This window comes from Schistocerca piceifrons, chromosome X (genome assembly GCF_021461385.2).
Source record: "Schistocerca piceifrons isolate TAMUIC-IGC-003096 chromosome X, iqSchPice1.1, whole genome shotgun sequence".
Lineage (NCBI taxonomy): Eukaryota > Metazoa > Arthropoda > Insecta > Orthoptera > Acrididae > Schistocerca > Schistocerca piceifrons.
The window spans coordinates 636,018,530-636,038,930 of NC_060149.1; the positions used below are offsets into that span (position 1 = coordinate 636,018,530).

Consider the following 20,401-nt stretch of genomic DNA (forward strand, 5'->3'; position numbering starts at 1 on the left):
GTACAAAACTTTTTGCAAAAGCCATTAAATAAACAAGAAGAACTCACAATATGGAAAAAGCAGCCAATGGAAAATATGATCAATACCTGTACATGATAAATGATTGTCACCAATGTTAGTTGGAAAAAAAACAGTTAAGGCTGTCAAAGATCTAAAAACCATGTACCCATCAGCAATTTATGGCATTCCTCACAGGATCTTACAGCTGTCCATCTAAAATATGAGTAAGACATTCTCTTGCCTATGTAACTGCTTATTACATACAATTGGGTATCTTTTCAGAAGTGAAAGATATATCAAAAGTGATTCCTATTTCCAAAGTTGGTGATAGAGTGATGAACTATCATCCCATTAAAAACTTATAGTAACCTCCTGTTTTTTTAAGTATTGGAAAAATACTGTACAATAAGTTCATGAACAAAATAGAATATTAACTAATCCACAACACATTTTCCAAAGCATGAAATCAACTGATATGGCTATCTATGAGTGGATAACCATGTTTTGAATGACACTGAGGGAAAACAACATGCATATTTTTAAACTTGACTAAAGCTTTTGACATAAAGCATAAAACATGTAAAAGTAAAATCAAAAACAGTCTAAGAATATTTATCAGAAGAACACTCAGTCACTTATAGTGTACCTCACGGGTCAGAAATAAGGCCTCTTTTTTCTGGATTTACATCAAAGATCTAAACATGCATACTGATTCACATAAAATAACACACAAAACAATTATGTTTGCTGATCAGACAACATAATTAATAAAATCAGAAGAAATGAAAATTCTGATTATGTAATAAACTGTGTCACAAATCAATTCAGTAAATAATCAACAATAAATTAGCTCATAGTAAACAATAGGAAAATAGTAGCAACAAATTTCCACAGCTGTCAAAATAACTTTTAGCATTACACTGGTATCACCACCAACAATAAACACGTTGCACATAAGTGGGAATCAAAGTTTCTTGGTATTTGGATGTAAAATTGAAAAAAAAAGTATTGAGTAAATCAATTCTAAACTGGTTACAGATTATTTTCTTTCAAGGATCATAAAAGGATGAGTAAGTGAGTGCTAACTAATAAGTGCTTACAATGCATATTTTGATACACATCATAAATATGGTCTCATCAGAAATTCCCCAGCAGTTTATAGACCTGCAGAATCCAGAACTGGCAATGACAGTAGTATGAGAAAAAAGTGGTGACATGCATGATTATACTGCAGGATCAAAACAAAACTTAAATCTAACCCCAACTAATACAAGTTTGCATCACAAAGTGCAATAGCTGGGAAAGTACTTGGCAGATGTGTCTACCAAAAGCAGACCAATTATGTATTTGACAGAAGATATGTTTTCTGAAGACTCTGGCTCTGAAGTTCTCTGGTGATTCATATGTTCCGGAATACGATGTGTCAACAGTAGAGCGCAACACACACTCAGAAACGTCCGAGATTGAACTGAATCAGAATATTACTATTACTACTATAGTTGATAAGCACAATAGAACTGAAAGAGTGATCAATCTTGATTCTGATGATAATGTGCCAAATACGATAAACACAGAGTGTGACCATTCAGATTCATCATGTGTTCAGTATTCCTCTGTTTTTCTCAGACCTACCAAAATGACTCTGTTTGTTATTTCTCTACAGCTAAAATATTGTACAAGACTTGTAAACTTTGTTTGAGAATCTTTGATTTTGTTCCTGAAAAGGAATAAAAAATTAAAATTGAATTTCTGTGTGTCGATCATTTTAAATTTTCAGATAAATCCTTCCACAAGTCGACAGATGATTTAAAATGTATATTAAATATAAATGCATTTGAAAGACCTCTTAAAAATTATATACAGTATGACCACTAACATTCAATACATAAATACATGAACTTCAATATATATATATTTATATAATTATTTTTCTTTGTAAAGACTAGAGTTAAGTACTTCATGTGATCAGACAGACTACATAAATAAATAAATTATTCTCTGAGGTTCCTTCCTTCACATAATTCACTGCTGGAAAATTTTAGTGCAAGCTGACCTGAAGAGGATCAACCCTCGACACTAGCACTACTAGTTTGAACTCAGCACCAATAAATTGTTCATATTGCACATAAATAGATAGAAAAAACATTATTATTTGATTATTTGCTTGGCCATAAGTCACTGGACTCAGTCATTAAGCACAATTTGAAGTGAAACAGCCACATAAAACTGCAATTCCTTTTAATGCAGTCTATTGCCACACTTGTGACAATGAAATGCATTAAAATACATAATAATAATTCAGTTATAATGGATTTTCTACACTTGATAATATATCAGGCTTTCATAAATGTATAAAACTAGTTGTGGGAAAGGCAGATGCCAGTCTGATGTTAACCAAATGATTATTCATGAAATCCAATTAATTCATTATGGAAATCACTTACAAAATGCTGTTAAACTGATGCTTGAGTATTAGTCATCAATCTTGTAGGCTTTACCAAACTGGATTAACAGAGGAAACAAAAGATTCAGTAAAGAGTTGTGTGATTCTTCACAGGTTAGTTTAGTCATATATATGATCATCAAACTACAGTGGCAGATATTACAACTTTAACTACATCTACACTCTGCAGGACATCTTATGGTTTGTGGTGGAGGTTCCACTATAATTTCCCTTCTTTCCTGTTTCATTCAGAAACGATACATGGGAAGACAACTGTTAGTAAGCCTCAGTATGAGCTCTCTTTCCTCTGATATTCATGGCATAGTCACTTCGTGAGATGTATGTGGGGCCCATCTTCTTGGAGCATGTTCCTTCAGAATTTTAACAGAAAGCCTTTCAGTTATAAACAATGCCTCTCTTGTTTCATCTGCCAGTGGAGGATGATCAGAGACTCCATACTGCTCTTACCATTACTAAAACAACCAATACTTAAACACTCCGTGCTTCTTTGTGTATTGTCTGTCTTTACTATAATCCTACAGAGTAAGGGTTCAAGACTGATGAGCAACACTCATGAATCAGCCAAATGTTTTGTAAGCCTCATTTGACTATATTTCTTTAACACTGCAAATTTTCTATATATAACATCACCACCGGCATTCAGAATAGTGGAGCATCCAGCAACACTAGACCATTCACGTATATTGCAAACAGTAATGTCTCTTTAATATTCTGTTGAGGTACTTCTGAAGTTACTTTTACATCTGACACTTTTGTCCCATTAAGAATTACATTTTGAATTCTACAAGTTTCTGGTAAGAAGTTCTAATTCAAATCAAAAAGCCTGTCTGAGGTCCACTAATCTCATATTTTATTCACTGGCAGTCTGGAACTATACTGAATGCCTTCCAGAAGTCAAAGAAAAGAATATGACACTAAGATGGGTGCTCTTACCTATGATCCTCTGCATCTCATTGATCAACAGGAAGTTGAATGTAACAAGATCTCTCTTGCCAAAATCCATGCTGATTCATGTATAGAAGATTTTTATTCTCCAAAAAGGTCATAACATATTAGCATAGAATGTATTCCATAATTTTACAACAGATTGACATCAGTGATCTAAGACCACAATTATGTACATTTGTCTTCTTGATGATGTGAATGACCCAATTGCTTGGATCCCTTCATTGCTCTAGGAATTTACAGTAACTGCTGCTAGAAGGGAAGCAAGTTGTTACATATAATATATATGCAATTATAAGAAATCTAATCTAGTATTGCTGCCTTTCCTCTGTAGAGTGATTTTAGGTGATTTTCTATTTCATTACCACTTAATATCTGTCATTTTGAAAGTCATGTAATGACTGGATGGATGAATGCATTATGATAATATTATATAATATTTTGCAGTGAAACAATTTCTGAAGACCAAATGTGTTTTTCCCTTCTGTACACCATCTTGTATTTTGTTGCTAGTGTGATCAATGTGTTAGTTAGTTTCATGTTCCACTGATCATTTGCATGATAAATCATAATGACGTGGAACAAGTCAAGGTGAGTTGTTGAATAAATGATTCTGACACATTTAGTGAATTCATATACAATCAAACTTAGGTAATTTTATCAAATTGGTCAGCAATATGTGACTTTCAAATTCACTGAATACTTCTTTCTTAAATATGTGATGAATCTCACTTTGCTTATGGAGCAAATTTCTAACACTGCTGCTAAGCCACTGTAGGTCTCTTTCAGCATGTATATGTCTAAAGTATGCAACACTTTTTAATTTTATTCATTGATACTCTATGTATTCATGACCATAACTGAAAGTTTGATGTTTATTGCACAAATAATCTGTATGCTGTCACACTCGAAAAGCAAAAATGTGAAATTTGTTCATATTATTATTGTGTGACAGCATTTCTTATAAAAATATGAAGTATTGCATCACATTTTATATATTGAGCTCATTTCATAGTGTATGAAAGAGAGAATGAAATATGTTAAGGGTTTTGAGTCATTTGAAAATACATTACTTAAAGTATCATCACCAATTACATCATATAACTCCTCTTCATGAACAAAGTGTGTAATAACTATCACTTTCTGAACCTTCAAGGTTTATTTCAAAGCTGATGACTCATGTAATCTAAACTTGTCTGTGTTTTCAACTCTTCTGAGGACAGACTGACATATCTGATATTTTGTTGCCACCTAAGTTAGAAAAAATAGTCCAACACTTTTTTTTTTGGGGGGGGGGGGGGGGAATATCTCTAGTGTGAGTTATTTTTGTAATCATTGTTAAATATTCTTACACTTAGTGTGTGTTATCCTAAAAGAGTCCCTGGGAATCCCAAGTAGAATGTAGCATGTATAAAGATAAATTAAGTGTACTTAGCCCTATATACACTATCATAACAGTTACTTCATTGTAATGTTCTTAATTTTGATGGTAAATTAAATCACAGTATTAACTAGTATGGCATTGAAACAAACAGGTTTCAAGTTAATTTTCAAATGGTTCACTGAGGGCATTCCGTCAAATTATGTGCACAACATTAGTTAAATATAACAATGTACTCTGATACAATTGGAACTTTATTGGAACAGCAAAATCTAGATTTAAGAGAAAAGGATATTAGTGGTAATATTTATTTCATGTAATTCCTTTGATTTTAAATAGTGTTATATTGCAGCCAGCTGGCAGAATTTGTTAAAGAACTGATTGCTTTTCTTTCTAACAGTTTTTCACCAAACATTTAGTGCATATCAGCATCAAAAATGTTCTCATGAAATTATCATTTGGTAATTCAAACTAATCGTCAGTTAACTACACTCCAGGCAATGTCTCTTGAACAAACTAAGTATTTAACAGAAAACATTATGCTTAAGAGAAACCTCATTATCCTGAGCAGAACACCTCCTATATGGTAAACAAAAAATTTAAAAAATTTATATCTATGTTGTACATAGAAGATAAGTCTAAATGTAATGTTCTGTTAACGCTCTTTTTACTAACAACATGAAATAGATGCCAAATAATTGGAATACATTATTAATTACCATTACATATGCACCAAGTGTTAATTAATTGTATTGTATTAATACATCTTCAGAAAAGCACACAGATACAATTAGAATCAATATGGGAGAAGCACGCAGTAACATGTCACAGAAGCTGATGGTTTTCCTGTAACACTTACACATTAAGATAATTGAAATTATAATGTGCAAGCTCCATTTTACACATTTCAACATTTAAGTCAGTAAACTATAGATTAATGATAATGAAAAAATAATGTTTTCAATATTTTTATTTCCAAAGCATAAAAGTTCCAAATGCTCAGAATGTATTATGAATAAATTTTAATGGGCTTATTGCTCACTAACATGTGCCACAGTAGAAAGAATTTACTGCCCTTGAAAGAAGCGTGGAACTTGACTGTCCATATCTCATCCATTTATCATGTGGCAGAGGTCACAGAATGATGGCACAGCTGGCAACTTAATTAACTTCAGTCAAATCACATACAGTGCTCTTGAATGGAGGTGAAGCTGCCTTCTGAATAATGTGTGTAATATTTAAATTCTTACTTATATAAGTAATAACATTTTCTACATTAAATATTGATTGCAAATAGGGATCCATTGCTTTAATTTTACAGTAACAAGATTCATCAGTGATAATTAGGAGCTCAATAATGAAATTATAACTCTGCTAAAATTTGAAACGTGGTAGCATTTGTAATCATCGTAGTTTGTCAATACATAATTCACTTATGACACTTTCCATTATTTTCTTATAGTTATTTACTAATTTTACTTGGAGCCCAAAAGCAGATGGCTTCTGCTAACACTGTTTTTATGAGTTGTGGTATTGCAGTTATCATTCTTTAAGAAAATGACCTGATAGTAAGACAGCTGTCTTATTAGTTCAGCACTTCCACTAAAAACTAGTTCTTAAATATTCTGTTGATACATCATTATTTAGAACAATACTTACATCATTTGCGAAAAAGCTGTTTCCTTCCTGACTCCAATCAAAAAGAATATCATTCACATAAAGTAAAAATAGCAAAGAACCAGTTATTGAATCCTGTGGAATACTCATAATTTTCTCCATGCAGGTGCAATGGCATCCTTCCATAGAAAAACTAAATAGCATAGTATAGTTTTCCTGCATATTTTTTTCAAATAACAACTAAACCAGGCAGATCCTAAACATTTTGTATGGCAAAAATTGTTACATTTCAAATAGCATCTCATGAATGATATTCAAATGCCTTTCATAACCTGAAGTAAACTCCAACTAGTTTTATGTAATCATTTAATTTTTGTAAATGATGTACATGCATGTACAAATAGCTCTCTCAGAGGGCCAACTCTTTTACAAACCTAACTCTGTGTGGCTGAGTATTCCAGTATTGTACAAGTGGGGGACTAATGTTGTATTCATTACTGTCTCAAAATTTTGGAAACTTATGTAGGGATATTCTGACCAGTATTATTGACATCTTTGGAATCACACTTTATTTGTAGATCAACTCAGCAACGGTATATTTTAATCTGTCTGGAAAATTATTAGTTCAAATCCCCATCTAGCCATCCTTTGCTTTCTCTAAATTAACTAAGGTGAATGCTAGGATGATTTTTTTGTAAGGGCAAAGCAATTTTTCTTCCATATTCTTGTCAAATCTAAGCTTGTGCTTAATATGTATGATGTCAACAGGACATTATATAATAACATCTTATTCTTCTTCCTTGGAAATTATTCTCAGTTAATTATTGTTCAACATATAGTGAAGTGTATCTACCCTGCAATTACTGTACAGTTAGACAGTGTATGCATACGACATTAATCATTGATATTCTGTTTAACAATACACACCAGTAAAAGCAATTAGATACTCAGACAAGAAATCATATAATAAAACTTTATACACCAGTCTTAATCACTCTATACAATACTGGATTGCTAGTTTCAATAAATCATTATTATTTTCAGATACATTCACTTTTCTGCAGAATTAATATGGAAGTATAGCATTAAACATTTGCATATACTTCTATCATGTCAAAATTTACGACTGTTAGCTGCTCATGAGCATGTGTAGATGCTTGTCTCTGTACTACTGTGTTAAATTTTTGCCATAATGACAGAATCTGAAGATGATTATTATTCATTGAAACCATTAATCTAGTGTTGTACACTAACTGGTCAAAAGTACCCAGACATCCCCATGTAATGTGGAAATGACCACTAGACATCATGAGAGGTGGGCCCACTAGTATAGAAGGAGACTGGAAGTATTGTGCTACCAGTAGAGAAGCAGTGACAGCAGAATAGATCAGTCAGGTGAGTCAGTGACTTCGAACATGGACTAGCCATTGGATGTCACCTCAATAACAAATCCATCAGGACATTTCAACCTTTGTAAAGCTGCCATAGTCAACTGTTGGTGGTGTGTGAAGGAACAACCACAGTTACACCAAGACCAAGCATATCTTATGAGCTGATGAACAGGGACCATCGAGCATTGTGGCGAGTTGTTGCAAAAAATTGTATGAAATCAGTGGAAGGAATCACTCATGACCAGTCCAAGTAACATAATGACTATGTGTAGGAAGTTAAAACTAATGGAGTACAATGGTTGAGCAGCTCCTCATAAGCCACAAAAAGAAAGCAATGCTTGAGATAGTGTAAGGAGCAAAGCCACTGGATGGTGGATGGCTGGAAATGAGTGATTTGGAGTGATATTTGCTGTAGCAATCTAATGGGCGGGTTTGGGTTTGGCAAATTGTGGGAGAACATAACCTGCCATCATGTGTAGTGCCAACAGTGAAGTATGGAGGAAGTGGTGTTATGGGATGGGGTTGTTTTCCATGATCAGGGTGTAGCACCCTCATAGCACTTCAGAAAACACTAAATGTGGAAGGACATGAACAAATTTTACAGCATTATGTACTATGTACAGTAGACGAACAGTTTGTAGATGATGACTGCTTGTATCAACATGACAAAGCACCATGTCATAAAGCAACATCTGTGAGGATTGATTTTGGAAAGTAACATTCCTGAAACAGGCTGGCCTGACTAGAATCTTGACCTGATCCTAATGGAACCTGTTTGGGATGAATTAGAACATCAACTTTGTTCCAGAGCCCAGCATCCAACATCACAATCTTCTCTGGTTTCAGCTCTTGAGGAAGAACAGACTGCCAATCCTCCACAGACATTCAGACACGTCACTGAAAGTGTTCTCAGTAGAGTTCAAGTTGTCATAAAGATGAAGGATGGATTCACCCCTATTAATGTCCACTAATAGGTGTGGGACTATTGACCTAGTACTTGGCCCCTTTAATCATCCAACCAACCAAACAACCAACCAACCAATAGGTGTCCTGCAAATAGCACTCAAAACTGACCAGTACAGTGTTATTGTTTTATATTCCTCCTGAGATGGCTTTTGTATAAGAGAGGTGGATATCTGTGCCTGTGTTTGCTTGAACAATAAATATGTTTAGAAGATGCTACCATGGACCGTAAACAATGTCTTGCTGTTTCCTCTCTTCACCCAGTGATGTTACACCATCATCAGTGGGTTTCCCTCTATTTTACTCAACAACACATTTTGTTGTTTATGTTACCATACTGCAGAATACAGATAGCAATATGGACAACAATGAACTGTCAACAGAAGGTAATAATCATTATTGTGTTGGGGTGGGGTGAGTAAAGTTGGTTCAGTGCTCAGTAAAGTGACATTTATACTACATTTTGACGTCTCTTAGCCATACAACCACCTTATTAGTAGTTTGTAAGTCTAAGTTACACTCCCTTTTACTTCACTATTAATCACAACTATCATTCAATGTTTTCACTACACTGGACATGCACAGCAATGGCAAAATCCACAATCATTCAAACTTGTGATCTCTATTTTATGAACCAATGACACTGAGCTAATGTTTTGAAGTGGAAACAAACACTAGTGGGTAGGTTCATGGCAGATTGAAACTGTGCGCTAGACTGAGACTAGAACTTGGGATCTTTGCCTTTTGTGGTTAGGTGCTCTACCAACAGAGCCACCCAATAATGACTCATGATGCAACATCAAAGCCTTACTTCTGCTAGTACCTCATATCCTACCTTCCAAACTTCATTCTGGAGCACTAGTGAATCTCTGAGCTCCAGGTTTCTATATAAACAGACCCTTGTCTCTCATTTGTCTGGTTAATGACTTCAGGTGAGTAAAATGATCTTTTCCACTTCTTGTAGCAACATACAAGTATTGTTGTGCATGTTGTCACACACAGATACATTTCCCAAGGCTGCAGCAGGCTATAATGACTGATTCTGTAATTGTTTTGATTGCTGCACACATGTTAGTTCAAAGACAGAAGCAGTTGATTAAAAAATACTTACATTCTACACATTAATGAGCCATTTGCTATGAAGAAACTTTTTCAGTTAACATCTTTAATCAGAATATAACAACTCTAGAACAGGCTATGTAATGTGATTTTCTAATTTATTTTTGATTGCTCTCTGTTTTAGTTTTCAGATTCAGAAATTAAGCAAGAATATCCTTAAGATGTTTCTTCGTGCATCTAAGAAGGTAAGAAGAACCTAGCCACATGAAAATGGCATATGATTTATATTATTTTTTGCAAGTCTATAATATTTGTGTGACTTTGCACCTTCACATTTTTTTTGTATAAGGAGTATTGCTCTTATGTGATGTTTCAGCATTCATGTTGGCTGATGGCAAATGTTTGCATGTCCAGTATTTTGCTTTCTTAGATTTTAAGTCTGATTTTAGTAGTTCCTATGTGTGGCAATCTGCACATACTCTAACAAAAAACCTGTGTTGAAACAGAACTTATTGGTATGGCACACGGAAGAGCGAGGTGTCAAGGTAGCAATAGTTCCCTTCTAAACTTCTCAAATAAAAATGCAACAATGAAAACTTTGGTGCAACACCCAGCTGCCAATACCACAAACTGCCATTAGATTTCACAAACATCTCTTTTGCATTTTTTCTTGACAATTCTTTTTAATGGAGCAAAAGCAGCTTGCTCCAGGCATATTTCTTGACCATTCTAAAAAATTAGACATGGTTAGTCATGTCCTGCTTCCTAAAAAGAGAAAAAAATAAGATTTATCTGATGTTTACAACTGGTTCAGTAGCTTTTGACTCGAAGAATACAATTAGCCAAAATCAGAAATTGCGGAAGTTTAATGTTTGATTCCCTAACTGTATATCTAATGATCTCCGGCAACACAAAGCCAAAATATGTATTTGTATGAAGCAAATATCTGCATGAATTTATCTTAATAACAGAAACAGCATTAACTCAGATCAGGACACTAAATTTCTTGGCCTGCACATGAATGTGAGGAATTATTTTTTTAAAATGATTGTACTCTTTCTTATTGTGATTAAACACTAATCTAGACACTTGAAAGATTATCTACCATATCCAAATAGAGTATTTTTTCTTTTCTACAGAAACAATTCTGAATCTGATATCATTCTTAACTGTGAAAACAAGGAATAAAACAGATGCAATTCAAAAAGTAATTTGAGCACTGTACACAACTTACAAATAATTCAAAATTTTGGTCTAGATATCACTTTACAGAGGCAAGGTTACGTATTTCACAGCATAATGTTTAATTCCATTGGACAATGGCATAAGTTGCAAGGCCTGTGAACAAGTTGCTGATTAACTATATTTGGTACTGCAGTGACGTGTGTGTGTACTTTCAAAAGGCTGCTAGTGCAGCAGTGCTATATAGTTCGCAGAGGGTGCCCCTGACATGTGTGCACATGTGCGTATGTGTGTGTGTGTGTGTGTAGGGTGGCTCAGATGTGTGTGCACGTGTGTGTGTGTGTGTGTGTGTGTGTGTGTGTGTGTGTGTGTGTGTGTGTGTGTGAGAGAGTGAGTGAGTGAGTGAGTGAGAGAGAGAGAGAGAGAGAGAGAGAGAGAGAGAGAGAGAGAGAGAGATCATCGTCAGAGTGTGCAATGGAACCCAATCTATTTAAGGTTTACTGAGCTATGTTCGTCCTCAGTTCCCTATGTGTATTATTACAGATCTTTGGGTACAATTCCATGTAATAAAGTTGTGTTCAGTCTACAGGTCATGTTGTATTTATACCTAATTACAACATGACAGGTGAGGAGTGTGGTCTTGTTCTCCACACAAATTTCTACTCTGGTTGGTGCTCTGTTTATTCTCACAATGTCTGATGATATTATGGAGGACAATTTACCTCGGTTGGTCGAACAGCAAGAATCATTCACCATGGTGTTGCACCATCAATCACAGACCCTGGACAATGAAACTCAGGTACCTCAATCACTAGCTTCTGTATTGCGTAGTTTACAAGCTCCTTAGTCTGTGTGGCCTGCTGTTTTTCCCCCAACAGTCCTTTTGATTTATCCACCTGCCTTTTCTACATACAATGACTCTGTTGATAAATGGGATGCGCACAAGGAATTCTGCAGCAACACTTTCAAGCTCTGGGGATTACTGATGCCATATTATGTTCCTTTCATGGATTTTGCCAAGAGAGTATCGAGTCCTATGTCAACACACATCTTTACAGGATCAGTCTTATTTAATGTTTTGCCAAATGTGTGACCTTCTTTCAAAATACTACTGTAAGCTCATCCATATTATTGCATCCTGTGTTGAGTTTTACCACCATGGGAAGCAACCACATCAATGCTATTGAGCCTGGGTGGCTGAACTCTATGGGTTAAGTCATCATCGCCATTTTATGTCTGATCCATCCCTCTCCAAGGTTTTAGCTATTGCACAGCTGTTCGAGGTGTCATGAGCTGTGGGTGACCAAACTGAGTTATAGTGTGAGGTATCAGCACTCCAACCCTCTCCTCCACACCAAGCTCCAGATACCTCACAGGTGGAAGGCACAGTTGTGGTGGTCCACACATGATCATAGCATCAATGTGGCCAGCCTCACTCCCAACAGCAGCCGCATAACAAAGTAAACAGGCCAGTAAACAGCAGTGTATGTGTTCCACGCTTCCATCCTACCCTTGTTGTTTCATTAACCATGAGTGCCCAGACTGCCCAAAATGCTGGGCTACCTGTCTAACTGCAACAAAAAAGATCACATTGCTTCTGTTTGTAATGCAAAAATCCTGCACAACGATCCTGATGTGGATGAGTAAGTAAATATTGTATCAGCTATTCCTGTTCTGCTAAACAAAATTTTCATTGATGTTATGGTTTTTTGTAAAGTTCTGCTCATACAAGTAGATACAGGACCTGCAGTAACCTTGATAAACTCACAAACTTCTATGGACTTGGGCTCTCCTCTGCTTCTTCCTGTGTCACAAAAGTTAGTAAATTACAATAAATAGAGTATTTCTATTCTTGGCCAATTCGCTAATTCTCTGCCCCAGTGACCTACAAATCAGTAGTCCAGTCACTTACATTTCTTGCTGTAAATAATGTATGTACAGAGAATCTTTTTGGATTAGATGCTTTTAAGTTGTTTGGTTTAACCATTTCAGATGAAGTGAATTTAGTGTCTGAACAAGTGCCAGATACACAATTAGATGCATTACGTTCTGGGGTTTCCTCTCTGTTCTTTCCTGGATTGAGGTGTGCCAATGATCTTCAAGTGCACATTGCCATGAAATCTTATGCTCGGCCTCATTTTCTCTAGGCCTGTCTGTTGCCAGTGTCACTCACGGAACAAGTCAAAGATGAATTAGATCACTTCACAGAACCCTGCATTGTTGGGCTTATTGCATCAAGTGAATGGTCTAGTCCCTCAGTTACAGTAAAAAAACCATCAGGCTGGTTATGCCTCTGTGGCAATTTTAAAGTTTATGTGAACGCACATCAATAGTGGATACATACCCAATGCGGCGCCCAGGCGAACTCTTTGCGAAGTTATCACATGGACAGTATTTCTCAAAAACTGGCTTGTTGGATACCTATTTACAGCTCCCTTTAGATACAGAGTCACAATGTTTGTTAGCTATCAATATCCCTTTTGGACTGTACCAATCGGTGCAGTCACCTTTTGGAGTCGCCAGTTTTCCCACTATTTTTCAACGCTTTTTGGAACAACTTACAGTGTCTATTTGGATGATATTATAGTTTCTAATGCCTCCACTGAGTAGCATTTACAAAATCTCCATACTCTTTTTTTTCTGTCCTATAAGTGACCTGTCTGAAATGTAATTTAGAAAAATGTCAATTTTTTCAACCTTCTGTCAGTTATTGTGGGTTTGAAACTTCTCACAAGTTCTCAAACCCCTGAATCAACATGTTTCTGCTATTGTGTCACTTCTATGCCCTACATCAGTCAAAGAACTTAATTTTTTCCTAGGCAATGTCGCCTACTACCATAAATGTTTGCCTGGGGTAGTGACATTGCACAGCTGTTACATGTGTTGCTGCTCAGAGGCACTTAGTTTCACTGTCTGCCAGCTTGTGAAACCACATTTTCCACCCTTAAGACCATGTTGTAGTCTGTGCCCTGTTTAGTGATGTACCAATCAAGTCTCCACTTGGCTCTGGGGTGGACGCTTCACAGTACGGGTTGAGGGCAGTACTAGCTCACAGATATCACAATGCCTCCTAATGACCTACTGCATATGCCTGTAAAATGCCGACTCATGTTCAAACTAGGTACTCTCAGATATAAAAGGAAGCTTTGGCCATTGTATATGCTGTGAAGAAATTCCATGTTTTTCTCTATGGTACCAAATTCCACCTGGTCACCAATCTCAAACTGTTGGTTTCCTTAGTCAGTCCTTCTGGGTCATTACCAGTTAAAACAGCACATTGCATCCAACATTGGGCTCTTTCCCTTTGATGTTACAACTACAAGATTTGTTTTCACCCTACAAAGCAACACGCAAATGCTGATGCTTTGACCCAACTGCCAGCCGGTCTGGACGCAGGATTTGATCAGAAGGAATTGCTTTGTTTCCCTATTGATATCGCCACACAGCAGATGGTTGGTGGCTTTCTTGTAACTAACACATGGATCATGAAGACTGTAGTTTCAGATCCCATTTTGTGGAAGGTCATAACAATCATACAACACGGCTGGCCTGATTCACCACCTTCTCATGTGTCTGAACCCCCTCCATAATTATTACATCTTTTGACATCAATTTTCTGTTGTGGATGGTGTTCTGCTTTTAGACATGGATCACATGACCCATTGGGTAGTGATCACATCAGTGCTTCATTCAGAGGTTCTCCATTTATTACATGCAGACCACTGGGGTGTATCACCCACAAAAGCATTGGCCGTTGATTTATGTTTTGGCCTCAGTTAGACGGTGATGTTACCTGCCTGGTTGCCTCATGTTCACAGTGTGTGATGCACCAAGCAGCTCCCTGGAGTTGTTGTCCCCTTGGATGATGCTGTTACATGCAGGGGATGATATACAAATGGATTTTCCTGTCCCCTCAATGTTTATTAGCTGTTGGTCATTGACACATATTCTCATTTTCTGTATGTCATTTGTTGTGTTTTGCATCCGCAACTTCCACCATCTCAACCTTGTCCAAAATTTCTTCACTCGAAGGCTTGTCCACAACATTAGTGTCTGATAATGGTCCACAATTTTCATCGCGAGAGTTTGTGGCATTTTGTGATTCCTGTGGTATCCATCACATCCTCAACCTGCCATTCTATCCATAATCTAATGTTGAGGTGCAACACCTATTGCAGATGTTCCAAGCTCAGATGAAAAATTGTGTTGCCAACTCTTCGTCAGAAGTATCTTTAGATCAGTTTCTCCCCTTGTACCATTTCATGCCATTCGTCAAGAAGAGCCCAGTGGACCTACTACATGGGTGCAGCTGAAGACACAACTACACCTCCTATGTCTTCCACCTGGAATCAACATATGCAGCTGCCACTCCTCTTCCTACTGGATGTGGCTGTCTGGGCGTGCAGTTTTGGACATCACCCTAAATGGATTCCAGCTGTCATTGCCAGATTCCAGAAGCGGCATCTCTGTGACATCCGCATGGAGGATTCTGTGACATCTGCATGGAGGATGGCCTCTGCTCAAGGCACCATGATCAGTTTTGCCTTTGCCTGGATGGCTGAGCACTCCTTAATGTCACACCACATCGGGCATTACATCACCTGCTGCTACCAGTTCTCCACTCCTGCATGGGTGAGGGCATTTATCTGCAGTGGCAGAACCAGCATTTTCTCTATTGCTTCCGAAACCATCATCAGGGATTCCATCACCCATTCCTGAGCAACTGTTGATCAACATCATCTGTACTGCGAGCACTGTCACCAGAGGCGAAACCCAAAGTTTACATGGGAATAGCCCCAGTATCACTGGTGTTACCATATGGTTTGCTATGGGAAAGGGTGGGGGGGTGCAGAACATGTCTGAAATTGAAGCTCTTCAACCCAAGAGGACAGCATGGACATTTCAAGAATCTGTGATCTCCCTAATGGAGGAGGAATGCAGTGACATGTGTGCATATTTCAAAAGACTGCACATGCGGCAGTGCTATGTTGTCCACAGATGGTGCCTCAGGCTTGTGTGTGTGTGTGTGTGTGTGTGTTGGGGGGGGGGGGGGTGTATATAGTGGTTGCTGTTGCAGCCTACCCACAATACATAGGAGTCAGGATTGTATGTTGTATCCATTGGTTTCACTGTACTGTAGTCATACTGCATGGTCTGGTATCCCCATTGTCATTATGTAAGACCCTTTTATATTAACTCATTGAAGACATCAATTATCACTGCAGCAATATGTAAAGGGAAACAAAATTCCATAGTATGACAAACTCATTTCTTAGACTTATCCACTCACAAGCTAATGCTGCATTCTTTCTCTCTAGTTAGTTAGTTAGATAAGTAGTTATGTGTTCCATAGATTACACTCACAATAAATGTTATGATGTGCAATCTGTTGACAGAACAAATATAGAACATACTACAATTTCAAACAAATGATAAATATCTGTATGTCTACATGCTGGCCATTTACAATTTTTTTTCTGTATTAAGGACTATTTATTTATATTAAGAATTCCTCAGTGGTAAGGAAGGAGTCGTTAAGGAGAAACATAGGACTATTTATTTATATTAAGAATTCCTCAGTGGTAAGGAAGGAGTTGTTAAGGAGAAACATCTTTAATGTATATATGAAAACACTTTTTGCCTCATTGAGGAGTTACCTCAGAATACTATCTTGTATGACATTAATGAATTAAAATATACAAAATATGTTAACTTACTCAATTCCATATCCACAAAGTTGACAATTATTCCTGCAACAAAAGTGGCTGAGTCTAAACATTTTAGCAGGTCTCCTCAAGCACACAAAAAGATACTAGTACAGTGACATACACTCCAGATGTAAATAGAAAATCATCTAATGAGGCAGAAACAAACCAGTGTCCTGATGTAAATATTCCTGACAATCCCATAACTCTCACAGACAAAAACTCACCAAAAAATTCAGAGGCACTCTTTCAAGAAGTGTACAAGAAAAGGAGAAGAAATGTACAGTTTGTCAGTGTTGAAACTATGGCTGAAAAAGGTGAGCATTAATACAAAAATGCACTAAGAAGTGCCAAATGGAATGCACATTCACTATCACAGAATTAAGAAGAATCTAGAAATGCCAAAACTAAATGCATGACTAAAGCAGTAGTTGGTACAAGAGTAGAACTGAGAATGCTGTGTGGTAAAAAAGAGCTCGGTTTCATTTGAGTAGTGTCAGAAGTGGGACAACTCCAGAAGAAGTCATTAGTTCCTGCAAAAGACATTTCCTAAGCATAACAGCTGTACAGATGAGAAGCTAGAAACTAAAGGGCTTAATAACAGTTTCAAAGTTAGCGTTGACTTTGAGCTAAGAGATAAAGTAATGGATAGTACTATATGTCCCAAAAATATTAAAGTGGTTTTTTATTCCAAAGAATGACCAACATCCCTGTGAAATAGGCTCCTCTATGATAAACATGTACCAAGAGTGACTAAATGAAAATGGATTACACTCCTATAATTATAAGCAGTGCCAATGTACAGTGTCTTAGGGCTAAACTTGATGTGCAGTCATTCTTTATAGAAGAAGTGAAGCCAGATGTGCTATATCTATGTGAAAAATCAGCATCTGAAGCTGAGTACTACACTGTACTGAATACTTCAACTTGGTAACAGAACAGCTGCTTCCTTTGGCAGTGTATCTGTATATGGAACAGAAAATTCAGTGTAAAAGAAATTGATTTAAAAAGCTACTCTGTGGACCCAGATTTAAAGTTGGCTGCTTTGGAGTTATTAGAGATTTTGCTATAATTGTTGTCTCAATATACCTTTCTTCAAATGAAAATTTGAAAATTTTCTCAAACAAATGGAATCTTGCCTATGCTACTTAATGTGCTTGAAATCTAAAATTGCATTGTGTGGTGATTTTAACGTACACTTTGGTGAAGAAAGCATTAAGGAGACGGAATTTACATACCTGGTAGCCAATTACGGGCTATTTGTAGCAAACCATCTACCAACCAGAGGTGTTGCCTGCCTTTACACTGTGATCACAAATCTAAATACATAAGACTATAAGATGATTGCAGTTGACCCATTGATCTCTGAGCACATTAATTATGGAAATATATACAAAAAGAGATAAAATCAACCAGCTGTTACCTGACAAAGGTCATTAATATGGAAACATTAAACGCTTTTCAAACAGCTGTATCTGCAGTAAGATGATAGCCTGAATTGCAGGAAATGACAGTGACTGATGAATTTTAAAGAGTTTTCTAGATCATCAAAGCCAAACTTGACTGTATCTAAATGTTCTTCAAGCATTCACAACATAGCCACAATGTGAAAGAAAAAAAATGGTGTATTGATTAACGGAAAAAATTAAAATGCATCATACCACTATTGTATGATCACTACAAAACAGCAACAGATTCCAGTGCAAAGGAAGTGTTCTACATCAGATATTTACAAGAAAAAAGACATTAAAGAAAGGATGTAGAAGAAGCCAAAAAGAAAAGCAATGATAGGTTCATTGAACCTGCAAGGCAGCCTGGAACCTGATCAATGAACTCAGGAAGAAAACAACTTCTCCCTTAAGCTTGTCTAGTCCAGATGACTTTAATAGTTTTATTACTGAAATTGTGGAAAACACTGTAAGTACAATCCCAGACCTCACTATAGACCCTGCAGCTACTGTAATAAATGACAATAGGTACATGATGAGGAGCTGGAGGGAATTACAAAAAAAAAAGGTATAACAAAGATTGTTAAGTCTTATAAACCTTCTGATTCTCAAGATATATATGGAACATCTACTAATGTCCTCAAGAAAATTATCTATGAAATTGCTGAACCATAACTGTGGTAATTAATAAGTGTTTTACTGCTGGTATATTTACAGACTTTCTGAAACTTGCACAGACAGTACCAGTTTATAAAAGGGAGACACAGCCATGATAGCAAGCTTCAGACCAGTCTCAATCATTCCAGTCTTTGCTGAAGTCATTAAGATTGCTATGAAAGACCAAACATCAAACTACTTTGAAATCAATGAACTCTTCACAGATGCACAGCATGGTTTCTGGAAAGGCAACTGTAGTACAACAACAGCACAACTATATCTGGTTACTATAACAAAGCACAGTTTTGGGAAAAAAAGAACCTGTAGCACTTACACTTTTTGACCTTAGTAAGGCATTTGACTACATTCCTCATAATGTACTCCCAAACAATCTCTCATTTGGAAAATGGAAGGCAAGTTGTATCAGTCAAAGGAGCACTATCAAGTGAATGGATGTTGGAATATGGTGTGCCACAGGGATTAGCAATGAGCCCCCTCCTGTTCCTACTATTTGTAAATGATTTAAGCTCTCATGCACAGTACTTGGAATTCACAGATGACACAACTCTGTCCTTGAAAGGCATTGATGCCAGCAAGGCACAAGAAGAAGTAAATGGTTTGTTTGTTGCTACAAAGGAATGGTTTGTTATAAACAAAATGAAAATAAGTGAAGAAAAAAAATGCAAAAACCAGTATGTAGCCTACCTAAAAAGTGCAGGAACTGTGAAGCTTCTGGGTTTTGTGGTGGATAGTAAACTCACTTGGCAAGAACACAATGCACATGTGTATGACAAACTGTCATGAGTCACGTACCTACTGAGGAAACTGAAGTATGTGAGAACTGATCAGTATCTGCTGACAATATATTATTCACTGTTAACACAGCCATATCAGCTATGGCTTGTTACTATGGGGTCACTCTACAGGTTGCAAGAGAATTCTACTACTGCAAAAAAGCAATAAGGATGACAACATCAACAATAAAAATGAACCACTGCAAACCCACCATCACATGTCTTAGAATGATGACGATTTTCAGTCAATAGGTATTCACATGTTCTCATGTATGTGAAAGAAAACCATGAAAAAGTCACCAACAGGAGTGACTTCCACAATTATAACAAGCATAGTAAGAAAGGCAAAGACATCCCATGCTGTCGACTTTCTATGGCACAGGACAGTTTTACAACAGTAGCTATTAAAATGTTCAACCATCTACATATTAAAATGCAGTCCTTGGACTTGGTGAAATTTCAAGGAAAAATGTCACAAAATCTATGCCAAAAACCACTGTACAATTTAAATAATTTCTTTGACAGTGAAGCAGCAAACTGGACTCCCTAAAGAATGCACTGCCACATGAAATGGAGTGCACATGTACTTGTTAAAAATTTCTCACTCTATATGTCATTAAGTGTTATGCTATACTTCTGCTAATTTGTTCTGTTTTATTATGCATACTTATGCTAATCTGTTTTTGTATTATAATGCCTGTGTAATACTAATCTTGTAAACCTGGTGCAGTGTATTCAGTCTTGACTGGTGAACAAAGTAGCTACATTAATAAATGGTAACATGTTTTTTCCAGT

General features: G+C 36.5%; 1 protein-coding gene across 2 annotated transcripts in view; it reads left to right on the forward strand.

Moving 5' to 3' along the window:
* The first annotated feature begins 5,916 nt into the window (after positions 1-5,916).
* LOC124722952 (sarcosine dehydrogenase, mitochondrial) overlaps positions 5,917-20,401 on the forward strand; it is a 275,416-nt gene continuing 260,931 nt past the window's right edge. For both annotated transcript variants that reach the window (XM_047248117.1, XM_047248118.1), the window contains exons 1-2: positions 5,917-6,017; positions 10,005-10,065. In XM_047248117.1, the coding sequence (XP_047104073.1) occupies positions 10,042-10,065 (24 nt within the window). In that variant the 5' untranslated portion in view covers positions 5,917-6,017; positions 10,005-10,041. The remainder of the gene's footprint in view (positions 6,018-10,004; positions 10,066-20,401) is intronic.